This window comes from Homarus americanus, unplaced genomic scaffold, assembly GCF_018991925.1.
Source record: "Homarus americanus isolate GMGI-L3 unplaced genomic scaffold, GMGI_Hamer_2.0 scaffold367, whole genome shotgun sequence".
Lineage (NCBI taxonomy): Eukaryota > Metazoa > Arthropoda > Malacostraca > Decapoda > Nephropidae > Homarus > Homarus americanus.
The window spans coordinates 18,209,689-18,227,846 of NW_024743709.1; the positions used below are offsets into that span (position 1 = coordinate 18,209,689).

General features: G+C 39.7%; 1 protein-coding gene across 2 annotated transcripts in view; it reads right to left on the reverse strand.

The window, feature by feature from the left end:
• The window catches only part of LOC121877354 (lysosomal alpha-mannosidase-like), a 73,845-nt gene that overhangs the window by 20,867 nt on the left and 34,820 nt on the right, over nt 1–18,158 (reverse strand). The window contains exons 8-11 of one of the 2 annotated variants that reach the window (XM_042383075.1): nt 13,468–13,601; nt 11,486–11,705; nt 5,275–5,468; nt 4,491–4,693 (exon numbers count right to left, since the gene is read on the reverse strand). In XM_042383075.1, coding sequence (XP_042239009.1) covers nt 4,491–4,693; nt 5,275–5,468; nt 11,486–11,705; nt 13,468–13,601 — 751 coding nt within the window. The remainder of the gene's footprint in view (nt 1–4,490; nt 4,694–5,274; nt 5,469–11,485; nt 11,706–13,467; nt 13,602–18,158) is intronic. The other variant, XM_042383074.1, reaches the window with a different exon arrangement.

Here is an 18,158-nt window from a genome sequence, read left to right on the forward strand (position 1 = left end):
AAATGTTTAGAAACCTCAAAGCAAAGAGGAAACAGACCAATCACAATGTTTTACAAGAAAGAACCAGCTGCTCACCCAGCTTACCTACTCGGTCAGCTGCCACCCCACCACCTGCTTCCCCACCACCCACTTCCCCACCACCCACCTCTCCACCACCTGCCTCTCCACAAACCACCACTGCATCACCTTCTTCCAACAGTGCTCCTCATGATCTCCCTATGCTTCAGTAACCAGATTTCATCCTACTGTACAGTACACTTCATGAAGCTCCAAACTTCCACATACAAAGGAGAGTAGCAATAGTGACTTAAGTTTCTCATACAAAGTATAGGTATACAGTAGTGCACTAAGGTAGTATAAGTTTCTATTCACAGTTTTGCCAATTCGTGCCATTCATTGGTATTATTTTCATTTATTCCTTACATTTCCTGGTACTGTGTATATTATTTAAAAAAAATTATGACTACAGGAGGAAAATACGCACAAGTTTTCTCTTAAATCCTCCCTGATAAAATGTGGGATGCATCTTATATGCCGCAAAATACAGTTTGGTGCCTTTTATATTATTCCAATATTATGATTATCGTTAACGCAGATTCGTCCCCCAGTTCATCCGGACACCCTATCCCCCTAACTGTCCGGAAGTGCGAGGGTTTACTGTACAAAATATTAATTAATACATATTGTTAATCATAAAGGATAATAAAAACAAGACAAATGTAGCGGAAAGCTCTGAGCTTGGTATCGTTGGGGAATTTTTTTTATTTATGTCTACTGTCATGAAAATTATTGACAGTTATAAGCATGCTTAAATCTGCTACGATGCATTCATGTATACCAAGCATGTCAGTTGTAAAACCAAGTTATGGTGGAAATGTAAGAAAAGACCCAGTGGTTGCTGAATGAAGACACGTGCCTGTTGCTACCAGGTACAGAAAGTTTCTAGTGTTCGCAGTGGGGGATGTAAGTTATCAATTCACAGTGATGCCATTCGGCCTGACAATTGCGCCAAAAATGTTTATAAAACTGGCAAACATCCCCAAAGAGATCCTTGCGAAGGAGGGCATAAGAACTTTTGCTTATCTAGACGATTGGCTGATAGTGGGAAACTCTTTCGAAGATTGTCAAAGGGAGACCCAACGTACACGAGTACTATTTCAAAACCTAGGATTAAAGATAAACCAGGTCAAATCAAATCTCATACCATGTCAGAAATTGGATTGGTTAGGTCTCCATTGAGATACCAATCAGCAGTTAGTAAGTTGACCAGAAGCAAAAGTAACAGATGTGATAAACCAAGTAGAAGCCTTTTGTGTAAAGCAAGAGGTTTCTTGGCACGATTGGGAAAAACTACTGGGTCTGTTGAATTTTGCCACCACAGTACAATAGTTCCTTTGGGCAAGTTAAGGAAAAAGCAACTAACTCGTCTGGGCTCGAAGTTGCTTCACAGAAACAGAAATATTGCTTCTTCTCTCCCTATTCAGATCAAGAATCATCTGTCGTGGTGGACAAATTTGGACAATCTAATCGGTTCATCTCCCTGGGTTCCCCCTCAAACAGACTTACGGTAGTCGTTTGTACTGACATGTCCAAAATAAAATGGGGATACTATTCCTCAAAAGGAGAGTTCCATCAAGGGAAGTGGAGCAACTCCCTTTGGGACAAACACATAAATGTAAAAGAATTAGCAGTAGTCCTATTCTTTTTGTTGGAAAACCTAAATTTAAAAAATATGACGATTCTGTTTGCCATGGATAACAGAGCGGCAGAGTTTTGTCTCAATCATCAAGGCTCAAGCAGATCTTGGCCCCTTCTAAAACTGACAGAAATTTTTTTTCAATGTTTGTGTAACACAAACACTTTACCTCAAAGCAACTCACACAAAGGAAGTACAAAACAATTGTGCAGATGCGTTGTCCATCTCAGGCCAGTATCGACGGAAACAGAATGGTCCCGAAAGATATCAAAGTTCAAGAGTCTAGTGAGGAGGTTTGGGACTCAACAAATAGATCTCGTTTCCTCACAAAACAATCACAAGATGCCAATTTATGCATCTCTGGAACGATCGAATCTTTTAGGAAATGCTCTACTCATAGATTGGAACAGTTGGAATTCAATTTATCTGTTCCCACCTGTGAAAATGTTACCCAAAGTGGCTCACAAACACAGATCCTTCCAAGGAAAGGTCCTCTTAATTGGACCATATTGGATCCTACAACCGTGGTGTCTCGATCTGTTGGAATGGTGCCCGCACCCACTACAATTGCAACAAGGATGTCCAGACCAGGTACTGCACCCACAGTTCGAGATATCCTTGGCACTTCACGCTTGGAGTTTCTGAATAGATGTTTAAATAGATTGTTGGATAATTCCAATATAGTTAACCAAGTGATAGCAGGTCATAGACCCCAAACTTCTATTCAATATGAGAAAGCTTGGACACTTTTTCAATAATTTATCAGGTTAACGACTCCAATCACATTGTCGGAAACAGTTGTGTTAGAATTTTTAGATTTTCTGTTTAGAGTTAAGGGCCTTCAAGGATCGAAGAGTTAAGGGCCTTCAAGGATCGACAATTGCATCTTATAAATCAGCACTGGTTGACCCTCTGGCATGGGGTCATAATATTACTTTGAGCCCAAGAATTTATCAAATGCTCAGATCGTCCTTTTTCATTCAGAGACCCCATGGCCGAAGAGAAATCCCACCTTGGTCTCTAGAAAAAGTTACTAAATTTCTTATGGGGTCTACTGTAAATACAATATAAATCTAAACCAGGACAGATTGCTCCAGAAGGCAGCCTTCCTTCTAGCAATAGGTATGAGAATCAGTGAGCTGGTTTCAATTTCCAATAATCCATCATTATTGGTATTTTCTGAGGAGGATGTCACCCTTTTTCCTATGGAGATCCTAAGAAAAAATGAAAGGGGGGATTTTCAAGCTCAACCTATCAGGATAAAATGGCTAATGGATAAGACAAGGGTTCCTCCTATATTGTGCCCAGTTAGGAATCTTCAAGAATGGTTAACCAGATTCCCTAATCAAGGCCCCTATGTATTCTTATCACAAGATGGTAAGAAAATGTCTCCTAGTCAAATGACAAAATATTTATCTCCGTTAGTGAGTCAAGTAGACCCTGGCAAGAAATTTTTGGCACATGACACCAGGAAATATGCAGGGTCTGTGACCTTTCTGTGGCATATGAGACTCAGTCAGATCAAAGAAGTGGGCTTTTGGAAATCTTCAAAAACCTTTCAAAACAGCTATCTTCATCTATCTCTGAAAGATGCTTCACATGTGGTGGTACTGGGGTCCCCTCCCCCACCTAGTTAATCTCCACAACCAGGACCTTCTTCTTCCTCATCAGAATAAAGTGAGTATCCTTATTGGGATATGTAAATTAACACCTTACCTTCTAGTAAATGTTACTAATATTGGAAAATATTCCAAAAAGTTTATAATTATAATCTGGACCTAAGCTAGCGCAGCCTTATACGCAATGTCACCTCCCTCTCCACCTCCTGCTCGGGTAATCAAAGCTGGATGTCTCATTCTGGATTTAACAAAAAGCCTTTTTTTTTTAAACAGTTTTTGTGATAAAGTCCAGAATGGGACGTCGACATCCCACCCATCTCCACCCCTCGATAGTTGACATTTGTTTACTGCTCACTCTGGGGCAAGAGATGATGGTAGCAATGCATGTGATGGAGGGTACGGGAGGGGTTTTTGAGAATTACAATTAAATGCCAGGTAGTGACGTGTCCTCCTAATATTACGTATTAAGTAATTATTAGATGTTTTAATTGCCTGTATGTTGGCCTGGCGAGTTAATGCTAGGCATTTACATACCTAGGTACAGTATAAAGCAAGACGTCGCATTCTGGACTATATCACAAAAACTGGTCTTTAGAAAAAATGGCTAATTTAAAATTTGCATTAATATTTTTTTGTTAGTTGGTATTAATTATTATTATTGTTATTATATTTTCTCCCCTAGGCCCTGATGAGAGATTGACCTGTGCCCCGGTAGGCTAATCCTGTTTAAAAAAAAAAAAAAAAAATGCCGTATGTCTCACTTTCTTGCAGCCCCTGGAAAAAGTCCTATGGATCCCCATGGCTGGCACAAAGAAATGTTTACCAGTACAGTACAGTATTCCCTTTATGGTTTTGACCTAATGATAATTATTTTCTTTTTCACATTCTATATATAAGATTGTGTGTGCATGTAACAGTAAAAAAAGAAAAAGAAAAAAGTCTACCCAAAATTACAAGTTGAAAAGTAACCTCACAAGTGCTAACTTTGGCTCTTAGAGGTCTCAGGAAAGGAAACTATTTTCCCCCACAAGCTATTAATATCAGCATACAATCGGTCAACATACGATGGCTTTTCAAAGTCTCTATCCCCATCGTATAATGGTCAATGCCTGTACTTAAATCTCTCAAGACATACTGTATGCTCTCACTGAAAGTTAAGGTAAAATATTACTAACCTTTATAATCTGTCACCTTGTATCCAACACCTTCTGGAACAGGTATTCTCACGTAATACTGACGTGGCCTGGCCAGAGGGTTGTAAACAGTCACAACAAAGGCTGAGGATGTCTCCGAAACTGGACAGGAAGACACATTAAGGAGAGGACAAAAGACTGGCTCTACAGTTTCTTCCACACCTGAAATATCTGGCTGTAGTTTACTGAAAAGATAATTAATTTTAACAGTAATACAGTGTTAATGTTTTATGAATATTTACTGGTTGTCACCTGCAATTGTGATATCTCACAGCCACATTTCATAAATCTTTAAGCTGTTGGAAATCATTGGGTTTCTTAGGATTTTTTTATTAAGTGCTAGTGCAGGTGGGAGATTTCTATGACTAGCTGGTCAGTAGGGGGTGTTGATGAGGTAGGATAGGTAATCGTATTGAATCGCTCCCGGCACCCCACCTCACAAAGGCCAACTTCCCAAAATTCCACCTTCTACGGCTAATGCATATCACCATGCTAAATTTCTGCTCTCTTTCTTCAAAACTGCAGCTGTGCACAGTGAACAGACAATAGACTTAGCCTCCAAATCACCTAGGTTTTATGCCATTAATATAGATAAGTGCATGAGTATGTACAAAAAAAAAATTAATACATGTACAAGAATAGTTGAGGACAACAACAATAAATGAGAGGAGCACAATATGCCTCCCTCTTACTTCCTACAGCTGCATCCACTGCTTGAAAACTTCTTCCACTTATTAATTGTTTACTAATTCACTTCTCTACTCACCTATAAGCTTCTGCTACCAACTCAAAGGATTCAGCAACCCCTTGAGCTAGCCTCTCTGCATAATCGTTAGTGACATGTTGCTTCGCAGTGCCTGAAACAGCATCATGATGTTGCAAAACTCCCATTGCCTCCTTCAATCGTTCCAGCCGAGGGTCCTGACCTAGTCCCAGCATCGCTGAGACTTGTTTTACAGCCTGGGGTTATAACAAGCTATGACAGGTATTTATCATAACACTCTGTATTTAATTTATTCAAATTTGATTTGCATCAAATAGGTGAATAATTATGGGATATTATTAGATGGAAGTTTCTCCAAAACAACATATTTCCTAACTCAAATTTCATATTTACATTTAACATCACTTTAACAGAACATCCCAGCATCACTAATTTGCATCCCCATTACATGTAATTCATATAGTAAGTACTATACTGCACAGAGTACATTATCATAAACATGGTAAGATTTTACTGTCATGATATAAAACCCAACGTAGACATCTATACAAGGCTACCACTTCTTCATTTACAGCACATTTTGAGTCAAGTCAGCATTATTTTCTTACTGACATTTATTTATCCTATTCATTATTAAAGGGATAACAAGTGTAGAAAGAGACTAGACAAGTATAACTGTCACGTCTATTCACCAAAGCATCCCCTTATCAAATACTATTAAGATATTTGAAGCAGGATGATTTGAACTGAGGTTATATGCTATAAGAAAAACAGAGATAGGGAGTTCCACAGAATGCTAGTCCGTGGATTTTTTATTTAATTTTTTGGTAGGTAGAAGTTCTGTACAATGAATTTCAATTGAATAGTACCCTTGTAGATTAGATATATCCTTCCAAATGTGCAACATTTATCAATCAATCAATATACAGTATAGTCTCGGTTTACGCGGATATTTTATACGCGGACGGCCATTTACGCGGCACCTGTCCAGACCCGATAATTATTATTTACGCGGTAAATGCCAACATAGACGCGCCAAGCGGCAGGCAAGGTGCTGGGCGCTGACGTCAGACTCGTGCCGATGACGTCGCGGACTGTGATTGGGCCACATATCCTTACCACCCACGCACCCCCTCCGCCGCTCGCTGTGATTGGTCTATTTAACCTTGCTCGCCCTGCCACCAGCGCTCATGACCCCGGCCGCGCCAGTCTTACTGTCCCCACGTATACTCACTCATGCCCAGGAACCGATTATGTTTTTTCTTTCTACACAATGGCTTCCGCTGGTCCCCCACCACCCCTGAGAAACCCTGAACTACCTGGCCTAAGCCGCTCCAAGCCCAAGAAGGTGCGACGCGCCTTAAGCTATGAGGTATCCCAGGTGGGAGGCAGAGGCAAGCGGTGGCTGGCGAGGCTCAGTCTGTTGCTGTGGCATTGGAGAATGCAAGAGAGGCTGCACAAAGTGTTAGAGCTGCAGGCTTCCCCGAGACCACCAACGATGACATCCTGGAGGTAATCAGGCAACCTGAGGTGACTGCAGACGAGATGTTGGAAGATGATGACGTCAGTGATCAGCGAGGTGTTACAGAAGAACAAGAGCAGAAACTACACATGCTGATGTGAAGGAAATCATCGAGGTAGCTGAGAGATTGAAGTTCATCCTTGCCAAAGACACAGGCAATCATTGCTACGAAGTGTCTAATAACCTTCTGTTACAATCCCTGGAGCCCTATGTTTAGCTGTATCACGACCACATCAATGCTAGCCGTCAACAAAGCATCACAGAGTTCTTCACCCGCCAACCACCACAGCCAGCCCAAGTCAGTGATAGTGAGGATATGGACTTCAAGGGGTTTGACAAAGAGGCCCTGCTAGTCTCTGTGGTGGATAGAGATACAGGTGAGGGCCAATAATCTGCCCTCTGCCTCGGAACCAACCCCCCATCCCCGTGTACCCAGCCATCTCTTCTACTAACGTAAGTGTTAAAAAACCCTAATATTATTGATATATCTCTTATATATTAATTGTGTGTGCATACCATCATAAAATTAAGATGTTATTTTTACTACAATGTACGTATTGTGTCAGCGATAGCCAAAAAAACGGGTAGTCTGGCGGTCGGCCCCGTCTCTATTTCAATTAATCCCATATGTTGTTATTTTATTTATGCGTTTCGCTTTATACGCGGACCTTCATGGATTTAATTAACCACGTAAACCCAGACTATACTGTATTTATATACAGTATGCCCTTATAAGTTGTGGCCCTCGATTATTCGCAGGTGACATCCTAGATGTACCCAAGAATGTCTGCAGGTAGTTTTAAAGTTGCCAGCATTTTCACAGTTTTGTGGCATCCCGCAAAGTGTCTCTCTTGTCCCGGGAGGCTGGCTCCACCCTAGTCCGGGATAAACACTCGTCCATCTCCCGCGTGAGCTACTCTGCTCTCATAACAACTGTGCTTCTCGTGCTTGTGATGGCTCCCAACCGCCCTCAACCACCTTCATCCAACTGCGGGAAGACGCTCAAACAAGTGAAGAGGGAAAAGAAGGTCATGATCCTCGCGGAGAAGATACAACTGCTGGACAAACTAAGGAGTGGCCAAAGCTTTGCCGCGTGTGGCTGGGAGTATGGCATCAATGAATCAACTGTCCGCTACATCAAGAAAAAAAAGGTAGATTCATAATGCCTTTGCCCGAAGTGCCCCCTCTTCTACCAAGGTAGCTGCTAATGTGAGGGATACAGCTATGGTGAAGATTGAGGGCTTTGACTGGTACCACATCCCCCTCAGCCAGAAAATTATCTGTGACAAAGCCAAGGTCCTGTATGACCGATTCCATGCCGAGGAAGGTGGTGAAGGTGATGCTAGTGCTGGTGGTTCTGGTGATAACTCAAAGAAAGGTTTTAATGCCAGTAAGGGGTGGTTTGAGAACTTCAAGAAGTGCTACAACCTGCACAACTTGAGGATCACTGGTGAGTCAGCCTCGGCAGACAATGTAGCAGCAAGAGAGTATCCTGCAATCTTTGCTGAGATTATCTGGGAGAAAGGCTACAAGCCGGAGCAGGTTTTTAATGATGACGAAACTGGCTTGTGGTGGAAGAAGATGCCAGCCAGGATATAAGGTGGCCAAAGATTGTGTCTCTCTCCTGCTACGTGGCGACGCTGCAGGACACATGATCAAGCCCATGCTGCTGTACCGTGCCCAGCGTTCGTGTGCACTCAAGAACAAAGACATGCACCTCCTCCCAGTTTTCTACCGCCACAACAAGAAAGCCTGGATGACGGCAGTGTTATTTACCGACTGGTTTCACAATTGTTTTGTGAGGGAGGTCAAGGATTACCTGCAGGAGAAAGGCCTGAAGTTTAAGGTCCTTCTCGTGATTGACAACTGCCCTGGCCACCCTGAGGCTCTCAAGGTTGTAAACAAAAATGTTGAGGTGATCTTTCTGCCCAAGAACACAACATCATTGGTCCAACCACACCACCAGGGAGTTATCACTGTCTTCAAGGCCAAGTACATGGCCCACACCTTCAGCAGGATATGGCAGGCCTTGGACGACAACAAACAGGATGGTGCTGAGTCAGTGTGGGGAATGTGGAAGAAGTTCTCCATCGCAGACTGGATCTCCTTCATCAAGCAGTGCCATGATGACCTGACAGCCCTCTGTGTTAACTCCTGCTGGAGGGCCTTGTGGCCAAAGGTGGCGAACAACTTTGCTGGCTTTCCCACAGTCGACCAGGATGTGCAGCACATCGTCCAGCTTGCCCGTCAAGTGGGAGGTGAGGGGTTCAATGACCTTCAGGAGGAAAAGGTGCAAGAGGGGCTCCTGGGTCATGCTGGGAAAGAGCTGACTGAGGAAGAGCTGGCCAAGCTTGTCGAGAAGCAGCGTCTTGAGGATGAGGAGGAAGAAGAAGGTGTAGTGGAGGAGGTGCCCATCTTAACCGTCACAAACCTCAATAGGGGATTGTTGTCTTGTAGATTAACCGCGGACTAATTTTTCGACATCAATCCCTCTATCGAGAGACCAGTCAACTTCAAGAGAGGGATGGAGAAGCTGTGGGGGATTATAGAGCATTTATCACCAACTACAGCACATACTGTACTGCCTCATTCATGATACATTATTATTTATTTGTTTTTTATCATTTAGTTACTGTAATAATCTGTGTTTATTAATACATGTACCCTTCATATACAATACAGTATAGTACTATGTATATGGTATTTATTTAACCAAGCTTTTAGATTAAGTAATAAGGATTATTGTGATAAAAAATGGTGTCTAACTAAATTATAACTGATTTTATTGACTCTGGTATCATCATATCATATCAAAATATTTTCTTTAAGTGCATCATATTGGAAACATCTCATAGAGAATTTATTCAGGATCATTATGGTATCAAATTCATCTCTAACACAATTAGAAGTTTACGTATAACGAATGCTGTGAGGTAGGGAGGAAGAGGGGGTAGGGTCCATTGGAATGTGACTGTGCCGCTTCCCCCTCATGGCAATGTATGCAATAGGTCTATCCGTGCTACAACACACAAACTATGAAACAACCAAGGTCAAACAAGTGGCATACGCTGATGACCTTATAGGAGCAGAAAAATGTGGAGGACATCAAAAAGTGGTGGGACCTGGTAACATCACGTGGTCCACAAATAGGGTACTATCCAAATGCCAGCAAGTCCTTCCTCATTGTGAAACCAGCACACTATGAATGGGCAAAGCAGGTGTTCAATGGGAAGTGAGGTCAAAATAACTAAGGACAGCCAAAATTTCAAGACCGAGTACGTAACAGGAAAGGTGAATGAATGGGTGAAGGAAATCCAAGCTCTGTTTGATATCGCTAAAACGTAGCCACATGCGGCTTTTGCAGCACTCACCCATGGAGTCAAGCATCGCTGGAATTACAACGGACACCTCCTCAACCCTCTGGAAGAAGCCATCAGAGTGATTTTTACTCCCAAATTAGTGAAACACTTTCAAGTAACCCCACCAGAGAAACTCCTTGCATTACCACCGAGACTGGGAGGAATAGAAATGACCAATTCAGAGGAGCTTGCTGCCACCGAACATCAGAAGTTCAGAACTCAGTCAAGCTCATGGCAGCCCTCACTGAGCACATAATAGCTCAGAATGCAACAAGTGCAGTGGATACCAATGAATTAAACAAGATTCGATGGTCCATTACGACAGAACGACAGCACACCCAAAGTGATAAACTGCAACAACTGGTGCTGAAATTGCCAGAGAAATTGGAAAAAAAAAGTAGCTTTAGCGCAGGAGGTTGGTGCCTTGAACTGGCTAACAACGTTACCGATAAGGGCAAAAGGTTTCAGCCTTAATAAACAAGAATTCACAGATGCCATTGCTCTAAGGTATGTTTGGCTAGTAGAAGGTTGGTCCTCCCAATGGGTGTGTGCCTCATCCTATGACATTGACCACACAAGGGAGCTTCAGTAAATTTACTGAAAGAAATCTGCCACGATGCCACGGTGGAAATGACCCTCCTTCCATTGGATGATGAGAACCTCCATCACAGGACTTCCAACGCATCTAATGAAGCCCGTGTGGACATCAGTGTTCAAGGATTCTGGACAATGGGAGAGCGAGCCTTGTTTGATGTCAGGATATTCGACCACATATCACCGTAACTTGTCTCTTGAGGCTACACACAAAAGGAACGAGAACGACAAGATTAAAGCATATGGCGAGAGAATTCAGAATGTGGATCATGGCACCTTCACTTCTCTGGTGTTCACAACCTTTGGCGGGATGGGACAAAGTGCAAGAGGCTTGTACGCAAGACGGGTGGAGGTGTTGTCTGAACAGAAGCAGCAGCCCAGAAGCCACGTTGCAACCTGGTTGAGATGTCGACTGTCTTTCTCTCTGCTTAGGTCTGCATTGCTTTGCCTGAGGGGAATGAGATCTTCAGCCCCAAAGCCAACAACAGTCGCAGATATTGACTATGAGGCAATAGTTACTGAATGCTGCATAGATTTGTAGCTTAACTAACTCAACATAGCTAGGGAAGTTACTTTTGCATTAGGATATTTAATTTTAAGGCAATAAAATGGCAGCGAAGGTGTGGCCTTTGGGGGAAGCTGGAGGAAACGTAAAAAAAAAGTATTATTATTAGTAGTAGTTGTAGTAGTAGTACTTGTTTGTGGAAACATTAATTTTCCACTTAAGTTTCTCAATTACTGAATGCAACTGCCTGATGAAGCTTTTTAGTAATGTTACCTGCAAGAAGTTGTTGGTCTTCCTGACATAGCCTTTAAGTGCTGGTCTAGAGGTGAAGTAACCAGTCCAATAGGAGTGATTACCAGAGGCATATGGGAAGAAATCATCAGTCTTGGTTGGCCATGTAATGTTAGCATCATGTAGAGCCTTCAGATAACACGACGGAGTGGAGTAAAATACATTGATCTTTGATCCATTTGTCTGTCGTTCATTGACATACCTGAGGATTACAGCATGCCAGGATTAACTGATGATTTTAAATACATAAAGGGTGATTAATTGTACCAAACACTTTTAATAGCAAAATGAACAAGCCAGGAAATACTGTATATCATGTCAACCTATGAGCTTGAAATATAAAGCATTGACTTTTTCTGTGTCAACCACATAATAAACACAATGGTTAATCAGCTATCAAGTTAATGCCACTTAATTCCCATAAAAATGAATTGAATTAAAATGATGAATACATCAAAGGGAAAATTCAAGTAAAAGAATGAAAAGAGTAAAAACAGCCCTGCACCCCAGCAAAAAATATACTGATGGTATACTGTACTAAAATACGAGTAGAGTTCACAACATGTTCCACACATAACACACTGCAGCATGATTGTTATCTCATAAGAAAATGAACGAGACACAAAAAGCTCATCTTAAAGAAGTATCTAAAATCCAATTTTAGCCACAAATAAAAAATAAAGTATCACCTGAATAAGAATTAAAATATTCAACACATAAGTACACTATAGGTACAGTATTTCTCTATTTACAAACTTTTGGTATCCCATTAAAAAGGAAAATGCAGTATAGGCAAGCAATTTTTACATCTACAATATCACACACAGGTATGAAGCATACAGCTACACCACAGATTATGTTATGTATGGACACTTAATATTTTCCCCTCCACCATATTTTATTACAAAAATATTAAGATAATTTATAAATTACTATTTTCAATACAAACCCACTACATACCTGTTAGTATTAAGATACAGTACAGTAGGCCCTTCAAATTCTTGGGGATTAGGTTCTCAAAATAGCCGCGAATCGCCAAATCCGAGAATAACATTTATACTTGTGGACAAAGTATACTGTACAGTATATGTGTGTGTGTGTGTCTACACACACACATATACTGTATACAATACAGGTAAAGGAAATTACTGTCTCTAGAACGAATGGTTCCCTGTCCCGGCCGCGAAAATGCCGGCAACTTTAAAACTACCAGCAGACATTCTTGGGTACATCCAGGCTGTCATCCACAAATAATAGAGAACCACAAAATAAAAATCCACAAATTATCCGGGCATACTGTACTTAAATATTTATCTACACACTACTGTATTAATTACCAGAGATTTTTTTTGCCTTAAACATTAGCATACAGCAGTACAAGAGATTATGTAAGGTAAATACAGGTACACTAATAGTTTACCATCCAGCACATTATTTTTTCTTTGAACTGAATTATTTTATCATAATTCCATTAATTTTACTCAATATAGTACTCAATATCTTTTTACCTTTATTATTACTCTATTTCTTGTAATAAAATTCATATAAGTTTTGGCAAGGAAAAGGGTTGGGAAGATACTCAGATAACATCTCTAATTTTTCCCTTTAAATTAATGGGAAAAACCTTCATAATCTTTAAAATTTTGGTATATATAATTTTTTATAGGAATGCTTCTCTTTTTGAAAATAGAGGAATATCAGTATCTGATTTCTGCATCTCAATAATTTCAACACCTGATATGCAAGTACAATAATATGACTGAAGGAATTTTCCCCCAAAAAATAATGTCCTAAAACCCCCTTAAAAATCACCTCACTTAAGAAGCTTAAAGGAAAATCTTCACCAAGCATAATTTCATCCATTTACAAAATTCTACTAAATCTTGAATATTAAATTGTGCATCACTGACCCAACTATCATTACTTAAATCTCACATCAGAAATTTTATTAAGCTTCTCCTCACCTGATCAGCTTGTCCAAATTCTTGTACCAAGCATGGGCATTAAGATAATGAAAGTCCATACCCATTGTCATGATAATATGGTTGCTGACATAGGCTTTAGCTTGATCCTCTGCAACCTTCATGAAGCCCTCAACCTAAGAACCATTAGCATGGAACCTTGAGAATTTCAAAAGTAACATCAACTCGGCATATAAAACTGCCATGCTTATTTTATACAATCATTATAAAATCGATATGGTGAATCAAATATGAAGTACTACTACATGTTATCTTTTCTCACATCCCAGAAAATTAGTACGGTATACACATACCAAACGTGACAAAGAGTTTTACTGTAGCAGATAGCATTGGAGAGGCAGTGGAGAAATTTAAGTAATGGAAGGATAGAATAGAATCAGAAGTGACTGGGGGCTGTATAGAGTTGCTGTCTTTATTAGCTGCAAGAGGACCCTTCCTCCACTTGAAATGAAGAATGTATGGGACTGGCATGAGAATTGTAAAATTGTATGGCAGTGAAACATGGGCAGTTAAAGAGGATGACATAAGCAGGCTTGAACGAGCTGAGATAAGAATGGGGAGATGTATCTGCAATGCGACACTGATAAACAGGAAGCCCTGTTCAGAGCTAAGAGGGCAGCTGGGTGTTGAGAGTATTGGAAAGGTCCTATATAAAGGAAGGCTGAGATGGTCTGGGTATGTGGAGAGAATGGATGAGATCAATTTTGGTCAAGAGGTGCATGAGTAATGTGGAGGGGAGGACAGTCAGTGGCAGACCAAGAATGACATGGGGAGAAGTTGTAAGAAACGACATTAGAGTCGAGATGACAAAGATGAATGATTACCAGTAGTAAGGAATTCAAGATAAAACAAAGAGTAAAATTAATTACTGTATTAAATATATGGAACACACCTAACAAAGACAGAAATCAGTTTTGCACCATGATAAGACCCCAGACATAATTATCTACAATAGCTTATAAAAAAAAATGCCTTACCTTGCAATATGAAGACAGTGATGACCTGTATCTTGTGCTAAACTAATATAGAGACCCTGAGCTGATACATTAAGTTCACATCCTTATTTGTGAACAGAATGACAACACATTTATACCATTTGTAAAAAGTAAATTTACCAAAGGAAGTCAAACCATAACAAAGAACATGTAGCAAAAAGAAACAATTCTGAAAGCAAGACCCTGTACATTTTCTCATCCTTTAAATAACTGGGCAATCTTGTGTTTCCAAAGGTATGGTATACAGGGGATCCTCTTTATATGTTGTACCGATATATACATCATTTCACATATACACGTAAAGTACTGTACTTCATTTGTGTCACATATACTGTACAGTATGTCATCTGCATCATCCACTGATTTATACCAAGTCTGTGTGTATCGAAATATGATGCATAATTAGTGTTAAAAACATCAAATAAAATGTAAAAATAACTATAATAAGTCATAAAAGTGCCCTACAAGTGTAAATTTTCTACCACGCCAAAATGCATCAGGCAGGCTATGCCATTGTTATACGTAAGTAATGTAACCACAGAATTTGCAGAAAAATTCATCTCAATATTCTAGTGTGCCTTATGAATAAAGAAATACTGTACAGTAGCTTCACGAGTTTTGCGATTGCTGGGAACCCTGCTTGGAACTGCTGCATTGTTCTGGCGCTTGTGCCAAAGTCACCCATTTCCCCCCCAATTTCAACCAAAAAACAATGCTCTAATGTGACAAAAATAAAGAAAACATAATATAAAACTATAAAATAAGAAAAATAATGAGAGGAAAGGTTATTATGTGTAGGGAAGTCCAGTAGGTAGGTATGGCAGTTGAGGGTGGAGTGACTCGGTAAAAGTTCCCCTATGGAAGACTTCCATCAGCCCGACACCATTAAAACGACACTATGTAAATTCACCATAATTCCAAAATTATGTAAGTTCATTTAGTGCCGGCTTAATAAAACATTATCGTAAATAATCAATCTAAAAAAAAAAAAAAAAATCTCCACTATACCCAGATGAGTTATTGTGTCGTATTAAGTTGCTGGTGATGTTTACATATATGAACAGCTGAGCAGCCAGCCAGCCAGCCAGGCAAGGAGCTGTTTATGTAATATACAGTAGAATCCCGGTTATCCAGAATTTGTGCAACCAGCAGATTCAACTAACCGGCACCAAAATGAAATAATAATAATAAAACTTCTTCCAAAATCAGCTAATTTCATATGTTTTATTACAACAAGAAACGGGGAAGAGTTACTATATTTATTGCTATGATAAACAATAAAATCAATACATAGCATATCATAAAATATAACATATAAAATATAAAATATATTTTATGTACAAAAAATAGTTCCTTTCATACTCAAACCATCCTCTCGGCTACATTGCACAGTTCAAGCAGTCACCCAGCTGCCTCATAGACATGTGGTTGCCGCACTGGCTGTGAGTATGCCATGACGTCACATCAGGAAGGAGCATCGCTATGCAGTTATAACCCATAACCAACCGCCTCCACACACATTCACTGCCCACATATACACACTCATGCTCTTCATTTTTTCTTATTTCATAGTTTTGTATTATATTTCATTTATTTATAAGCCACATTAGAGTAATGTAATGATTTGTCCATAACTTTCATAGTTTCATTACAAGTAGCAATATATGAGGCGGGTGGTCTGGCAAGTCAAGCCTTCAAAATTGTAAGTATGAACAAATGGATCATTCAGTTGGACCAGCTAATTCATATTGTTCACAAGGACTTTAGAAGAAGTTCACGAATTCTTAAAAATTGAGAAAATGAATGTAAGATTGAGCTTTCTATTGAAAGCAGGATAGACAAAAACATTCACAAGAACTGATAATTAGCCTCTGTCCACAACCAGACAGTTACTTGTACCATTTGCCCTGGGCATTGCCACATCTAAGTTAAAGCCACAGTCTTTAAAGCCATAAATTTGAAGGTCAAATAGGATGATAACTCAGATGAAAACTTCCTGCTACAAAACTCTGCTGTGGAATTGCAATTCAAAGTGAAAATCATTAGCCATACCTATGTCAACTCAGATACTATATATAGCAATGAAATTAATATAGTTTCTCCAGGAGCTTAAAGAGAAAACTTACCTAATCAGAATAGGGATTAAAAAGCTGGTCATAAGAGAGCTTAAATAATACCAAAACATCTAATCAATCACAAGCATCTAGCTATGTCATAACTGAAAGTATAAATGACTCGTATGAAATAGCCACAATTTAATTTATTGTATTGTATTGAAAACAGGGCAATGACAATAAAACTGATGCACAAACTGTTTGATATGTACATACATCAAACATGGTGAATAACTGAAAAGCAGATATGGTATATCACGATTTCTAACAGAAGCAGTGCCTTTTTCACATAGTGTTCTAGAACAGTGTTTTTCAAACTTTTTTTACTGCGACCCACAGCCAGAACAACAATTTGAATTGCGACCCATTAAACCTAAGTGTAATGATATGAAATGAGTAAATCAAAGACAAACACTGTTCACAATTTTCCTTTATTTAGCATCAACAAAATTCATGTAAATTTCTCATGATTACGGGGGAAAAAACTACGATTACGAGTTTTTCTGCGCAAAACGGATGACATGAGAGGTAAAGAAAGAATCAGGAAATGCTCTCCTTGCAGTCGCTTCCTAGACTGTGGAGTGTACATTACAATAACCAAGCCTAAATTATGGTGCATTTATTTTCATTTTCTTATTTATTTTCGCGACCCATTTTATTTATTTTTTCTTATTTATTTTCGCGACCCATTTTTATTTTGCGACCCAATTTATTTATTTCGCGACCCACTGAAGGGTCGGGACCCATAGTTTGAAAACCCCTGTTCTAGAAGACAGGCAATGGTTGTATTCTTGCCATAAGGCATCCTCTACTTGCAGAAGAAAGCAGAGGATTGAACTGAGATAGGGTCAAGGATGAACTGAATAAAATTTAAATTTTTAGAAAGGAGTTACACAAAGCATACACTTTGGTATGTGAATACACTATATACCAGGCAAATTATACCCTGTGGAGGTTGTACATAAAAGGCATTGCCATACTGAAGACCTTCAAAGGTACAAAAGAAATGAGAAGAGTAAAACTGAAGACACAAAACTTATTTTAATTAATTTACTACGATCATTATCTTCCGTTGACTTACCAAAATTGTGCTATTGTCATCTTAAGACAAGTGGCATTTTTGGTGCCTTGAATTTAAAGTTGTTTGCCAAAAATCAGACTAAGAATGGAAAGTCGATAATTGGTAGACACTCTAGAGTGAGACACAAGGCTGTGGAACCTCAAATCAACTTGCTATCATCATCATCTTTGAATAATTTTGAATTATTTACACCTCGCACCCTCCTCCTGTCCTCAATGACCCCTCATCCACACCTACAATGCCACAGCCTGACTCACCACCTATGAAAGGGCTTGCCACCACTTTGCACCACCACAACCATGCTGTTTGTCATTACAATCACCTCTTGCATCAACAACAACTAGGGCTCAGCAGTTACTCTCTGCCTCACTTCATACTCCTAACTTGTCAGCCATTATGAGTAAAAAGTTTTAATATGGTTTTATGGCTTTAAATTTTATATCTTCTATTTCATGAAAATCTTATTTTTTTTTTTCCATTTGT